At 49.9% G+C, this 14,776-nt stretch overlaps 1 protein-coding gene, 1 long non-coding RNA gene and 1 other non-coding gene across 15 annotated transcripts in view; 1 reads left to right on the plus strand and 2 right to left on the minus strand.

Moving 5' to 3' along the window:
• ATP9B (ATPase phospholipid transporting 9B) overlaps nt 1-14,776 on the minus strand; it is a 151,369-nt gene that overhangs the window by 6,796 nt on the left and 129,797 nt on the right. For 9 of the 13 annotated variants that reach the window (XR_014074995.1, XM_081563073.1, XM_081563070.1 and 6 more), the window contains 7 exons: nt 7,971-8,132; nt 7,285-7,377; nt 5,861-5,944; nt 5,591-5,761; nt 3,012-3,110; nt 1,298-1,387; nt 83-227 (listed from right to left, as the gene is read on the minus strand). Coding sequence is in view for 12 of the 13 variants with exons in the window: in XM_081563073.1 (XP_081419199.1) it covers nt 83-227; nt 1,298-1,387; nt 3,012-3,110; nt 5,591-5,761; nt 5,861-5,944; nt 7,285-7,377; nt 7,971-8,132 (844 nt within the window). In the remaining variant the exon portion in view is untranslated. The remainder of the gene's footprint in view (nt 1-82; nt 228-1,297; nt 1,388-3,011; nt 3,111-5,590; nt 5,762-5,860; nt 5,945-7,284; nt 7,378-7,970; nt 8,133-14,776) is intronic. The other 4 variants (XM_081563074.1, XM_081563078.1, XM_081563072.1 and 1 more) reach the window with 1 other exon arrangement.
• On the minus strand, nt 2,610-2,682 carry TRNAE-UUC (transfer RNA glutamic acid (anticodon UUC)). Its single transcript has one exon. It is a non-coding gene; the product is annotated as a tRNA-Glu (tRNA).
• Nucleotides 8,368-10,675, plus strand: LOC145534789 (uncharacterized). The gene is made up of 2 exons (XR_014074997.1): nt 8,368-8,633; nt 9,248-10,675. It is a non-coding gene; the product is annotated as an uncharacterized LOC145534789 (long non-coding RNA).

The raw sequence follows: 14,776 nt of genomic DNA on the forward strand, positions 1-14,776 counted from the left end.
CTACGCCCCGGCTATCATGTCTGTGTAGTCCAGCCGGCGGCGGGGAGACGGGGCGCCAGTCCCTGTGTGTGAGGACACTCACCGATAGCGCAGGTACGCCGGCCTGTGTGTTGCTGCAGCAGCTTGACGATGTGGGCCTTCTGGGTGGGCGAGCAGCGGCAGCAGACCACCGCCGGGCACTGGCAGGCCAGCTCCACGAACTCGTGCTCGTAGTACTTCAAGCAGACCTGGGGGAGGAGCGGGCCCGGGTTCACAGCCACCAACAGAGAGTGGATGCGCAGCTCCAAGGCCAGGGCTCCAGGGCGGCCTCTGACCAGCCTGCCTCCTCCCCCAGGCTGAAAAGACCTTAGTCTCTGGTCACATGGAACACTTTGATCCCTAGCTCCCCATCTTGGCTGGGAAAATAAAGATGCCCCAAAGCTGCCTGAAGGCTGCGGGGCCCCACGGCTGAGCTGGACACCCCGAGTCACAGCCGTGGCTCTACCATCCAGGTCCCATGGTCCTGGGCAGTTCTGCAGGGGCCACTGAGCAGACTTGGGAGATGTGGAGCCCAGCAGCATGGGTGGCAGGCTCTGTGACCACGGCCACCAGCCCCTCCCAGGTCCACAGGGAGAGCCGGAAACGCGGCGCCCCCCGCAGGCACATGGTCACAGAGGGGGCAGCCATCTCTGCTGCTCTCCCGGGGCAAGTGTGGGTGCTGCCCCTGCCCTGGCCGGCTGGCCTCAGTGTCCCACTGACAAGGGGACACAAGAGGACCCACCACTCCGCCCAGACTCCTAGAAACCTCTGTGAGAACCGTGGGCAACTGCAGAGGGCGTGGGTGCCCGGCACCTCCTTGTCTGGGTAACTGTGGTAGCCAGGCCCATGAGCAGAGTGAGGAGAGGGGACCAGACAGCTCCATGAGCCGCCCGGCCCACGCGGGGGTCTCCAGGAGCACAGGGTCTCCCGGGTCCCGGGCCACTGCTGGACGTTCGTGTGTGGATGAATTTAGATCACGACGTGGACACCAGAGCCAGGACTCCACAGCAGCCACGCTGCTAACATGGAGCAGGCTCCAGGCGCCTGGAGAGGGACTGAGGGAGCCGGCGGCAGAGTGGAGGCGGGAGCTCTACGGGCCGGGCTCTCACCACAGCACACCGGCTGCTCCTCAGGGCCCACCCCTCACAGGGCTGCACGCGGCCTGCTGAGAGCAGAGCCCCAACAGTGCCAACGAGCAAAGCAGCCTGACAGGTACACCTGCGGAAGCCCACAGGCCGCCAGACAGGCAGACAGGTCTACGGGCAGGGCGCAGCCTCACCTCCAGGGAGTCCCCAGATATGACCAGCGCACAGTCATGTTTCCTTCGAAAGGCGTTCAGCTCTAGGTGGGCTTCTCCTCGGCTTGTCACCTCCACGAAAGGGGAGAAAGGCCCAGTTAGCATGATGGAGCTTCAGACACAGGAAACGCTGTAACAAACTGTCTTCCAAATTTCTTCTGCAGTGCTGGCGGTAAACAGCTACTTATTTAATACCAGTTGTTTCCCGATTTGTGGCAACTCAGACCCGGAGATGCACTGGGGAGTGCAGGGTAAGCACTACAACCGCAGTGAGATGAGGCCAGCGAAGAAGAGGGGGGCAGCCCGCCCCGTGAGCGCCGGACGCCCCGAGCGCTCAGGAGCACACGCGGGTGAGAGAGCGCGGCAGCCGTAAACGGACAGTCTACAGCCCCGGGGCTGGGCGTCGGGTGGGTGGGCACACGGCCAAGGGGGCCGAGCAGGGGGTGGGGGACGGAAGGACCATCTACAGACGCCTCGTTCATAACAAGGCAAGTGACGCAAAACGCTCGTTTTGTGTTTCTGTCATGAGTTTCAACTTCTTGTGTAGTTCAGGCCAACTAATTATCTGGAGGATTAAACGATGCAAAATCGAGCCATAATCTCAAAATATCATTAATTTTAGGATGCAAACACTTCAGAAGCCAACACACCAGTTTTTGACATTCTTTCTGTGGAGATTTTATGGGGCATAAAAGAAATGATATACTACAGGACTAAAATAAAGTTTCATGTTTTCCAAATTAATCCCAGACTCATCTTTAAGTAGGTAGTTCTCATTGTGGAGATTTTATTTGTGGGGCTATAACACTGAAAAGTCAACGAAAATTGATCTGAAGTTTTATCAGAATCATTAATAATTTAATTGCAAATAGTAGTCTGCAGGGCCTAATTTGCGATTCTGATGCTTCGAGATAAATGACATTTACATGTAAATTACATTCAATCGCTATTTCTGTAAGTTCAAGTGCTTTGTTGGGAGAGAGACACCCACCATGTCTGCTCGGCCACCATCAATCAAGACCCAAGAAGCTTTATTTTTTGTTTGACTCAAATTTCATCATAACTAATAGATACAGTAAACACATAAATTTAGATCATTTCTATTAACTTCCTTTAATCTCATTAAGGGAGAACATTTAATCTGAAGATGGCAGTAGATTAAAAACACATCTACTTTGCATTTACAGCTTGTCTCACAAAAGCGGCCTCTGGACCGCATGTAACGTGTATGACTAAGAGACAGACATTATTATTATTATTTCTTGGCTGCGCCACACAGCTTGGGGGATGTTAGTTTCCGGGCCAGGGATTGAACCTGAGGCCTTGGCAGTGAAAGCACCAAGTCCTAACCACTGGACCACCAGGGAACTGTAATTTTTTAAATCACCACACACTTTTATAAATTGAATGGAAAGTGATGGCAGTATGTCTATTTTAAAATAGATATTTAGTTAATAATTAATAGTACTTCAGGAAAATACTCTTGAATATATATCTTGTTTCATTCTATCAAAAGCAGCTTTTTGATCACATTAATGTATGTAACTAATAGAAATCTATTCTTAACATTTATAAATTGAGCAAGGAAATTATCTCTTTTTAAATAGGTATCTAGTAATTAATTTACATTCTCACAAAACCAGTACATTTTAATTCAAAGCATTTAAAATTCAAAGGGATGTGGATGTACACTTACCGGCCTAAAAACATGCGTGTCCTGCGTCCGAGACACCAGGTGGGAACTCTTGGCAATACATGTGGCCGTCTCCAGCTTGTCACCTGTCAGCATCCATATCTAGGAGACAGTTGCAGCCGGGGAGCCCCAGCTCCGTCATGTGTTCACCTCTTAAGTCTCTACCCTTGGACAGACACCTGCATCTATAGCATCACTATTCACAACAGCCAAAACGTGCAGTGAGGTGGAGAAACCCAGTGTGGTCCCTCCACACAGGGTGGGCGGTCCCAACGCCTGCTACAATGGGGCGAACCTCGCGGACACAGTGCTGAGGGAAACAAACCAGTTGCCAAGGGCAAACACTGCCTGATCCCGCATAAACGCGGCCCCTAGAGGAGTCGGACTCATAGAGACCAAGTGGACCGGCGGGTGCTGGGGCCGCGGGAGGGAGAGCTGGCTGCTCAGGGACAGTTTACCCTTGACCACGTGGCGAGTGAGGGCAGGCGGCGGTGGCTGCACCGCGCGGTGCACTGACACTGTGGAGATGGGCTAGAAACGTCTCAGACGCTGCGCTGATGGGAATGGCAAGCGTGGAGTGACGTTCAGACGCGCAGCTGGGCCGGGCAGGTGAAAGACTGGGGCAGGAGCCTCGTGGCCGAAGGCCCACAGGGCTGAGGGTCTGCAGAGCTGAGGACCCGAGATTCTGGTCTGACCTGTGAGCTTCTCAGTTGAAAGCTGGGGTTCAAGATGGGTAGACAGGCAGTGATTAAGCCAGAAGCTGTTTGTGTCAAATAAGGCATGTTGAACAAGACCATGAAAAATAAAAAGATCTAGCCCAGTTATTATTGTTGTTATTTTACTTAATTTTTGCTGCACCCTGTGGCTTGTGGGATCTCAGTTCCCCAACTAGGGGCTAAACTTGGGCCGTGGAAGCCCAGGATCCTAACCACTAGGCGACCAAGGAACTCCTGAGACCACTCTTACAGATATCACACATATGCATGTATTTGTGTGTAAATCTCCCTAGCCTGAGAGAGCACAATCAGCACACTTTATACATAACAGAATGGTTTATACATACTTTCTGTAACATCAGTAGTTTCTATCATCTGAATTTTTCCGGTGTTTCATGTATCATACATAAGCGTGAATTTGGGGGGCACAGAACACAAACTTACATGGTATACTGGCTCTCTGCTCAGTGGCTCCTTCCAGGGTCCGAGGATTTGTGTTTTTTATTTCTGTTACACATTTGGATTCACTTTACTGAGCCCAGATCTAAGATTATGACACCTCATTGTGACAAGGTTGGAAACAAGCCCCAGAACAAGAAGCCCCGCTCCCAGCAATCTGGTGACTGTGACCCGCAAGCGCCATTGCGCAGGCTCAGAGGATGGGCTGAAACCGCATCCTTCCACAGGAATGGGACAACAGAGTCTGCGTCTTTAGATGGAAAAAGGGAAGGAACAAGGGCTGAACCTCACTGAGCCCTTCTCCAGCGCTCAGTGAGCAACTACTGCAGATACCCACATGTCTACACAAGACACGTGCACTGCTTGGCTCGCCAACCACCTAGGATGACACCCGAGAGCTGGACTGGGCGAAGCTCATGAAGAAACACGGTGAACGGGCAGGCTGTCCGCTCTAACCCGTCTCGCATCTCCACCCAACTTCCTGGCCGGACGGGCTGAGGTCGGCTCAACGCTCGGAGTCCGAGCCACTCTCTTTAGTTCTGACTCCCACCCAGCAACTCGGACCCCTGCGGTGGCCCTACTGCGCCCCTCAACGGGCGGGGAATCTCCTGTGTCTTTCTGTGCTGTCACAGCGCCCTCATCTAGGTGTGCCAAGGGCATTATTATCTGAAGCTGGCACAGCTTTGTGTCCTGACAGTTCCCGCTAGTTTGCTCTCTGGTCCAGCGAGACATAAGCATTTCTTTTCAGTAAAATTCTCAAAAGTGGAGGGCCTGTTCTGAGGCAGCACGTTTCCTGCCCCCCGATAACTGCACTTCAGCTTCAGTGAGAGCACTGAAGGCAAGAAAACAAACTAAAACTTACACCCAAAGCCCTCGTCTCCCCCAACCCGAAGAGGAGAAACCGCTGGGAAGCCAGCAGGTCCATGGGGCAGCAGGCAGCATCATGCAGTTTATGGGAAACCCCCAAAGTGGGTACAGGCTGCGGTGCGGGCAGCTCGGGCTGGACCAGGGGGCAACCAGCCCGCCCTGGGAGTGCCTGCGAGCTGGGGGCGGCGTGGAGCGCCTGCACCTCTGCGGACCGGTGTCCAGCTGCGGACACGGAGGCTTCCGGGTGTGCTGGCTTCTTCTCCGAGGGTCATGCAGAGACTTCTGCTCACAGACCCTTCACGCTCTGTCTTATTTGAGTTCCAGGGGACCACCCCAGGGGATGGGGTGCAGAGTTCCAGGGTACCACCCCCAGGGTAGGGTACCTGGTTTCAGGGGACCACCCCTGGGGTGGGGTACTGAGTTCCAGGGGACCACCCCCGGGGGACAGGGTACCTGGTTTCAGGGGACCACTCCTGTGGGTGGCAGGGTACCCCAGGGGGTGGGGGTACCTGGTTCAGGAGACCACTCCCGGGGTCATACCTTGATGCCGGCGTTGCGCAGCATCTCCAGGGTGGGCCTGACGTCCGCCTGCAGCTGGTCCTCCACCCCCGTCAGGCACAGCAGCTCCATCTCCCGCTCCAGGCTCTCCACCACCGCAGCCACCTTGAGCGTCCGGTCGTGGATGCTCAGCTTGGCCTGGTTGTACCGGCTCTGAGGATGACAGGTGGTGCCGCGAGTTACGCTGGACCGACTGAGGCCAGACGCCCTGCCCGCCCGGTGACCGTGGCCCCAAGGAGGCTGCCCGCTCACCTCAAAGTCCTGGTACTGCTCCTCCGTGAGCGCCCTCTTGGCCACCACGAGCGTGCGCAGGCCTTCGCGGGCCATGTTCCCACACTGGGGGAGCACAGGCAGGTCACAGGCTCGGCCATGGGCTCGGCCACCTCCCCCTGCGGTCACTATCATGGCCTCCCCAGGAGTGGGGAGCGGAGGGGCATTGGGGAAGGAACCGCCCCCCAACACCTCCAGCGTGGTCCGCAGGGGAGGTGCTCACGGGGCAGGCCTCATGCCATCGCCCTTTCCACCGCACGAGGGCAAGTGTTGGTGGTTTTGCTTTTCAAGTTTGGGAAAAAAGTTTATAACTAAAATTCCACTCAGGTGCTTCCCTGACACAGAACAGCCCCTGTAAACTCAGGCTCCAAGAACCTGCAGGCTTTTGAATAAACCAGAAGGCTTCAGACAACAACAGTACTACATCTAAGACGCAGGCGGGGGTCGAAAGATGTGTCCACGGAAGAAACCACAATGTTGGAAATAAACGCATAAAGGATTTTTAATAAAGTTATCTTTGTGAAAAACAATCTGACATTATCTGTCTGTTGCAAGACATTTATTGATTTGACCTCATAAAGCTAAATAAATTAAACAAGGATTTTATAATTAATTGCACATCATTATGACCAAAAGTAATTTTTATGGCATTTTACTAGGTCTTCAGGGAGTTTAATTTATTCATGTCCCTGATTAAATCCAGTGCCTGAAGGAGCTATTGATTCATATTGCCAATACCGTCATGGACGTGGGCTGTGGTCCCTGGACTGACAGACCGACTCCAGGCGTGCAGCGGGGGAGGGGCGCGCTGGAGCCCCGGCAACAGCAGGCACAGTGGAGGGGTCGTGCCCATGACTTCAGGGGTCAGTTCTCCTCTGAATCTAACTTTTTATTAACACATAAATGTGAACAACAAATACAAGTCATACTTGTTTAGGGAAAATTTGATGAAAATGTAGGATTGATCACATGTGGGTCTTAACTTTCCATGTTTAAAGTGAATCTTATGTACAAATTAGAATTAGATTAAAATTCTAACTAAAATCTTAATAACTTAGGTTATAAAATAAGTATCAGGTTAAAATATAACTCTAGATATAAACACAATATTATTTCAGATGTTTTAGTGACTGATTAGTGATGCTTTCTATTTTTTCACCAACATAAAATATTCTTCATAAGGACCTGCCTGCATATCCACATGTATTCACACGAAACCATGAACACTAGCGGTTCACACAGGAAATACGTGTTGTATCACCACCTCTCCCACCTCTTCTGCTCTACGGGTGACTGGTGTCTGGGTGAAACCGGAATCTCGATTCATCCAGTGACCCCAGTTGAGTACCCCCAGCTGCCACGCCCCGCGCTGTGTGAGGAAGCTGCAGACGCCAGCGAGCGCATACCTCCTCCTCCAGCCAGTCGTTGTACTGCACGATGGAGGCCATGGCCACGTCGGCGCCCTTCATGTAGAACGTGATCTCTGCCGTGGACTCGTCCTGCAACGAGACGCGCCCGCTGAGGCCAGGCTGCCCGGACAGAACAAGCCGAGACAGCAGCTCCCGGGACCGCCTCTCTCCGGGCAGGCTGCTCAAACACCCCTCTGCAGGGTCGCGTCCCCCCCTGGGCAGCGGCCGAGGCCACGACTGCAGCTCGCGAGGTGCTGTGCTGAGGCCTCTGAAATAAAACCTGTACATGCACATATGCCTGGGACTGCAAGGTAAATCCTCTCAAATTTTCATAGTTAGAGTGAGCTTCTAGTTTAGCCAACATCCAAGATGTATTTGTGGTATTTGCTACAGAAATTTGACAGAAACTTTATGGTCATAAGTCAGTCTCCAGGTAAACTCTTCAGCGGCTACTGCCGTGGAAAACAGCTCGAGTTGGTTTCAAAGCTCACCAGTGACACCTCGTACTCACTCTGCTTAGTCGTCTCAGGAAAGTCGCTCCAAATCACGACCATTAGAGCATAAGTTATCAGTCTGAATTTGACTTTTATAAAACACTGGGACAAGCATAAAGCCCTGGAGGGAGCCTTGAGCAGCCCTGCAATGACCAGGGCCAACCCTGGCCGGGGCAGGGGCTGGCGTACCCTGACGATGACCCCCATGCGCTTGCTCTCTGACGTGAAGGGGAAGGTCTGCAGAATGCAATAGGTGAGGATCTGGCCGCCGGGGGTCCGCAGCTGCATGGACGTGAGGTCTCTGCTGACCAGCGTGAGGCCGACGCTCTCTGTCCACTGCACCAGGGCCACCTGCAGGGGACCAGCGAGGTGTGAGGCCACCGCTCCCTGCGGGGGAGGGTGTCAGGCCAGTGTCAGTGAGCTCCCTGAGACGCCACCAGGAGGCAAAGCTAGCCCAGCTTGTTCTGAGACCTTTCTAGGGGACCCTGGCTGCTCCAGGGTCCCCCGAGCGTGTGAACGTGACACAGTGAGTCACCGTAGAGCTGGAATTAGAACCCGCGTTCCCCGGATCTCCAGCGCGTTACTAGGATACGAGAGAAGGCCGGGCCCTAACAAGATGCTACGAGGATACAGGACTATAATTTAGAGCATCAGTGATGTTCCCCAAATTACAGCATTCAAAAGGGACAGGCGGACATCAGCAGAGGCATGTCAAGAGAGGCAAGTCAACAACTCCACAGCCCTGTGCAAATGTAAACTGAAAGTGAAACTCCATACACGTTCCTAAACAACCTCTCTGTATTTGCACGTGATCCGGATCCCGAGGTTCGCCTTCAGTCTACACAGTGAAAGGTTACTATTACATCCTGACCTATAAATTGTATCTTCCTGTGAACACCCTATCATCTCGCTGGGCCCACTGCAGTCAGGACGCCAAGTTTCTATATTTGGCGACTCACATCTGTTTATTATTTAGCTTATGCTTGGTTTCACAACCCCTTGGAGGTAGCGTTTATCACAAAAAATCAGTTGGGCTTCTGCTACCTAGCCTAGCATCCGTGTAGCTCTTCTTAGTGAGCATTCTGAGGTTTAACTGTCTGTTGCCAACAGGAGGGAAAGTGTTCAGAATGTTAATGGGATAGACACTTTAGTTACTGTTCTGATGTCAGTTGCTTAGCGCTGGGCAGAACCCTCTCTCTGATAAAATAAAACTTAACATTTCTGAGCAGGTCTGTAAACAAACAGCCAGAGAGGATAGACAGGAACACGCAGGACTCCTCGCCACATGCTCAGCACCCTGGCCACCGCCAGCCATGGCCACACGTGCGGGGCCTGTGAGGGCAGAGGGTCTCCCTGGCTCTGACTCCGCCACCCGGCCTTGGCGTGCCTCGGGGCTGCAGCTAACCCCGCAGAATCCAGGCCGCGCTCTCTGTACGTATGAAGTAAAGTAGTGCTCTTCTTTTTAGATGGCGTTGAGGAGTAACTTGACATCCAGAGGTGTGACATGTAGAAGTGAAAGGAAGGAAAATTTCTAAGGTACTGACAGTTTGACTGTATTTTCTTCCTAAAGATGATTAAGCAATTAAAACACACATGCTGTTTGAAAGCATAATATCTCCTAACGCAGAACGAAGGGCATCAGCCAAGGGTGGGGGAGGCTCTTCACGTGACTTGGGCAGAGTGAGGATGGGAGGCTCCGTGGGCCAAGCCCGCCCCTGCAGGCCCCGCACAGACTGGGCGGCAATGGTCCACTCAGACCCCTGTGGCAGAAACGACCGTCTGGTTACGGGCTGGACGACAGTGAGGAGGGTCTGCGATGGCCTCGGGGCCTCAGGGACAGACCCTCGACGCCCACTGTGTTCAGGGCTCCACCCCCAGGGGCCAGCACCACAGACACCTCCTGAACCGAGGAGAAACAATATCTTCCTGATGGTGGTTGAACAGTGGGCAGCTCAATGCGACACTGAAGACAGGAGTGAAAACATGGAGCCCTGTCTGAGCGCTGGCTTGTGTGAGGCAGTCTTCTGGATCCTGGAAGAGATGGGGGTGAAGAGCTCGTGCAGCGTAATCTGGGCTTTGAGAGCAAAACCCCAGTTTTCACCCTAGGAGTCACTAGTTCGTGGTTAGCCACTTCTTCACAAGCAAAATGTCATCGCTCGAGAGAAGCGCCCAGGCCGCTCTACAGTTTCATCCAGCCAGTATTTGCACCTGTTTTTGGTGGCGCAGGTGTTCAAATTTTTTGCTTCTGTTTGAACTGGGTGGTGGTTTTCTCACGATCGAGGTTTGCGAGTTCTTTATCTGTACTGGTTACCGGTCGTTTATCAGGTATGTATTTTGCAAACACACCCTACAAGTCTGTGGCTTGTCTTCATTTTCTTAACAGTGTTTCTTGAAGAATGCAGGATTTTCACCTTGAAGTCTACTTTATCCATTTTTTCTTTTACAATTTGCACTGTTTGTGACCCACAAAATCATTGCCTAACTCAAGCCAACACAGATTTTCTTCTCCATTTTCTTTTAGAAATTTTATATTTTTGGTTTTTCAGTTAGGTCTATGACCAACCTGAGTTAATTTTTATAATAGTGAGACATACTGGTTCAGGCTCTGTTTGCAAACGGCTGTTCAAATGTTCTGTGCCCCATTTATTCTGATCATCTTTTCTGTAATGGATTTCCATGGCACCTTTATAAAAAAATCAGCTGACATCTTGGTAACAGAAAGTCTTCCAATCCATGTGTACATTTCTCACATACAGTGTCCTCAAGTTTTCTTCATTGTCTTACACTTTCCAGCATACAAATCCTATACATATTTTGTTAGATCTATCCTTAAACATTTCATAGTTTTCTCTGTGTGTGCTCTATAAATTGTACATTAAAAAAATTTCAATTTCTAATTGCTCATTGCTGGTATATACAAATAGGAGTAATTCTTGTATATGGATATTATAATGTCCAACTTTGGTAAACTCACTTATTAAGTCTTAGGAGAGAGTTAAATTTTCAGCAGAGCTTTTGGGATTTTCTATGGAAACAATCACATTGCCTATTGAAAAAACGGAGAGAGTTTTGTTTCTTCTTTTTTTCTGGTCTACCAAGGTTTTATGTAGTTCTTAACTCCATGTTGCTAATCTGTATTTTTCCTGAAAATGGATATTTAATGAGGTTTTAAAAAGTATTAGCATTTGGGCTGTTTTAATATTCTCTTTTAAAAATTTAAGCTCATCTATTATACATTCTTCATATGCATAATTTTAGGTATGTATGCTTAGTTCGCATTCACTGTTTTGTATTATTTACTATTTTTGCCAAGTTTTTCCATTTTATTTAATTTTCAAAGGATCAGCTTTTGAATTTACTGCTTATTCAATCATTACTTTTATGTTTTCCTTTATCTTTTCTTTCTCCTGCTTTCCTTTGGTTTTGCCTTTTTCTTAAACATTTTAGTTGGATACCAGCTTCATTTGCTTCCTCCCTTTCTGTCAGTGCAGTCCTGGTTTGATGTGCAGGGCAATACCTAGCATGTCCACTGGTAGAGGTAGAGTTTCCAACTGCTGACTGCTCCCATGAGGGGTGCCTGGGTGGAGCTGCTCGGGGTGCACGTGAAGGCTGCTTCTGACCTCTGGCTTCCTAACCACGGCCCTGGCTCCTCTTGGGCTGTCATCCTTGTGTTGGGTCAGACTGCTGCTGTGTGGCGTTTCTAATAGGACATTCGGAGAAAGAGAGCTGCTGGGGCAGATGGACTCTTCAGCAGGGTGGTGGTGGTGGGGGGAGCAGAGGGTGTGGCCTCACAGAGAAGCGGGGGTGGGTTGGAGCAGCTGCTTCCCCTTTCTGCTCCCTCTGGACGCCGTCAGTGATGGAAGAGACCATGTAAGGATGACTACTTCTCTAACTTGGCTTTTAGACATTTCTAACAACGTGATTATTGAAAATAATATGAAGGTCAAAATAATCAAAATGCAAGTGTGAAAAATATGTATTTAAATGGGACCTTGAGCTAAATCTCATCCACAGGCCAGTTAGTAACATGCTTGGGCAATCACTGTCACAGGCAATTTGTTTATGCTCTCACACTCCTCCATGCTAGGCAGCCAGTGTTGGGCAGATTTTGTTATTAATTTTCACTATAATTCCGTTATTCAGCAGTGTCTGTGCTGTCGTTCTTGAAAAGCTCAGGAGAAGTTTCCTTTACCATATTAGCACCTGCATAGCCACCAGCTATGCTACAGGGACACCTTTCCTACTGAGCACCTTATAAATCACAATTTGATCACTGACATGTCTTCATTTTCAATTGCGGTACTACCATCACTGCTATAATTTGATAGAATTATGAACAAAACGTGCAAGCTGACCACCTGGAAAAGCTGCCAGTCAATACTCAGGGCAGGCTGTGTGATTCGTGTTCTGTCCTGCTCCTGAGGATCATGGAGGGGGACTCACGTCACAGACGGGGAGCTGCTCCCCATAAACATGCTGACCCAACACCATAGTTAGTCCTGCTTCAATAAGCACACACAATAAAACGAGTGTAAAGTTACAGCACACTGCATACATTAGAGTAAATCAAAAGCAATGCTATTAAGGACGGTCATTCTTCTGTTTGTAAATAATCCACTCATGGTTTGTCATAAATTTCAGCTGATTTCTGCGCAGAAACGTCCACATGAACAAAATAGCTACACCCTGAAATAATAGTTAATACAGAACTTATATAGGTGGAGGAGAAAATGTTACTGACAACAGCAGGTTTGCAGGTTTAAGAGTCATTGAAAATCACAGCCTATCAATCAGTTTGAGCCAAACTGACCAGGGGTCTTGGGTTTGCGTGCACTGGCCTTGCTCACTGGAGGTGACGGCCTGGCACCCGAGGCACTGCCCCTAAGCTGACTTGGTGGTGCCCGTTGGTGACACTGGCTTGGTCTCATCTTCCGCAGCTGCACTGGACACAGAGCTCACAAGGGCTGGGTTTTAACTTTGTCCAGGAACTTCCGGGAACATTTCATGTCTGCTAAGCTGGAGTTTGCTATGCTGAGGCTGTACTGGCAAAGTGACAGGCAAGCGAAACTTTCTACTCTCTTGGAGAAAATGAAATATTGATCACTTATCATAAGAAACAGCGACTGGGGCCTAAGTAGGCTGCAGGTTCTGAATACGAAATCACTCCTGCTCTGACAGCCCAGCCCCTGCTGCACGTGACAGCTTCAAGCACGCTCGTCACTGGAAGTGTGCAGGGACCATGTCTTGGACGGCCTCTCACGGCTTGAAGTCAATCCCCAGACGCCGTTCCTGGAACAGGAGAAATGCATCTGGGCACATGCAGAGATAAGGCAGAAGATGCACTCTTTTCAGGAAAATGAACACAAAGAATTGCCGCAAAATGAGAGACTCAGAAACCAGCACATTCTACTCAATAAGTCACACTTTCTGAAACTAAGATGACACAGGAGCCTAAGCAAATAGGGATTATAAGAGTATGGTGTTGATGCGAGTGTATGAAGCCAGTTAAGTCTCCTAAATGATAAGGTTGGTTATTAACTGCACACATGCTGACAGGTCAAGGCTGAGGGCAAGCAGAGAACATCAACTAGCCATTTCCCTGAAAAGAGCTCCAGGCTGCAATATTCTAAGCACTTTATTCAATAAAAAATGCTTTTAAAACAGTACTGTGGTGATTGGGAAACAATGCCATCATCTGTCAGCCTAACTGCAGCAAAGTTCAATAAGCAAAATAATGAGCCGTTCAGATGATTTTCCTTGGGCTTCAGGGACCTGAAAACACTGCATCCACAAACTGCTTTAAAAATTATGATGAAGTCAAGTCTTTTCATTTTCAGATTTAAAATATGGGTTTGGGATTTCTTAGAGGTTATTTAATGGCCTGTCACTTTTCATCATCGCCCAATTTCTAAAGTAGGAAGAAATTTTGAAATAAAAAATTTAAATATAAGGTTAGTAGTTTTAATTTAGTTTTAGGAATCTTTGAATCAATGAAATCTCTCTCTACTGTGAATTCCTAATTTAAAATTTCAAAACTGTTTTAACATAAAAACCTATAGATAAAAATTCTAAGTATTTTAAATAAAATTTGTATTTATTTTTGGAAGGTAATAAGGTAAACATGTAATATAAGATTTTTAAAACTTCCAATAAAATTTTCCTTGGAAAACATCTGCGGTCTAAGTTTTCCGTGCTCAGGATTGGGAAAGAATATGTTTTCAATAAGTAATCCCATGGAACTCAAAAGAGGATTTCTAGGACACCAGAATGTGAAGAGTGTGTGTAGCTCCTCCTTTGTAAGACAAAGAGGTGTGATGCTCCTCTCCGATGCACATCTGCTCCAGGCCAACCAAGGCCAGGCCAGCAGCCCGGTCACCTGACCACCCGCCTCCGTGGCCCAGGCCCCACGTCCACTGTGACCGCGACTGACGTGTGTTCCAGGTGACACACACGTGATTCCAAAGGCTGTACCGAGCTCTGGTCGAAGAGAGATTTCTACACACCTGCTGGTCGACATGGTCTATACAGCAGAGCAGGGCTGGGGATGGACGGGACCCCGCGCTCTCGCCCAATGCGTCACTCACCAGGGACGTGGGGCCCGGAGGGTGTGCCCCAAGGGGGGCTCAGTGCCCCATGCCCTGGATCCCTGCTCGGCAGGACGGCTCAGCTACGCTGTGGGGCGTCCCCATGGCTGACCACAGCCTGGCTCACAGCTCACAGGCGCCCCAGCACTTACTGGGCAGACAGGCAACCGAGACTCACAGAAGGTGAAGGCTGACCCATGGGGCTGGCTCCCGCCGACCCTGCTGGGGAAGCCACACACACCAGTGGACCTAACAGGAGAGAAGCAGACTCACAGATGCAGAGAATAGACAAGTGGCGACCAGTAGGGAGAGGGGAGGTGGAGGGGCAGGCCGAGGGGGAGGAAGAGGCACAAACCATTATGTACAAAATAGGCTACAACATGGGAAACACAGTCAACATTTTACAGTAAC

Source organism: Giraffa tippelskirchi, chromosome 14 (assembly GCF_054371585.1).
Source record: "Giraffa tippelskirchi isolate mGirTip1 chromosome 14, T2T-mGirTip1v1.2.pri, whole genome shotgun sequence".
NCBI lineage: Eukaryota > Metazoa > Chordata > Mammalia > Artiodactyla > Giraffidae > Giraffa > Giraffa tippelskirchi.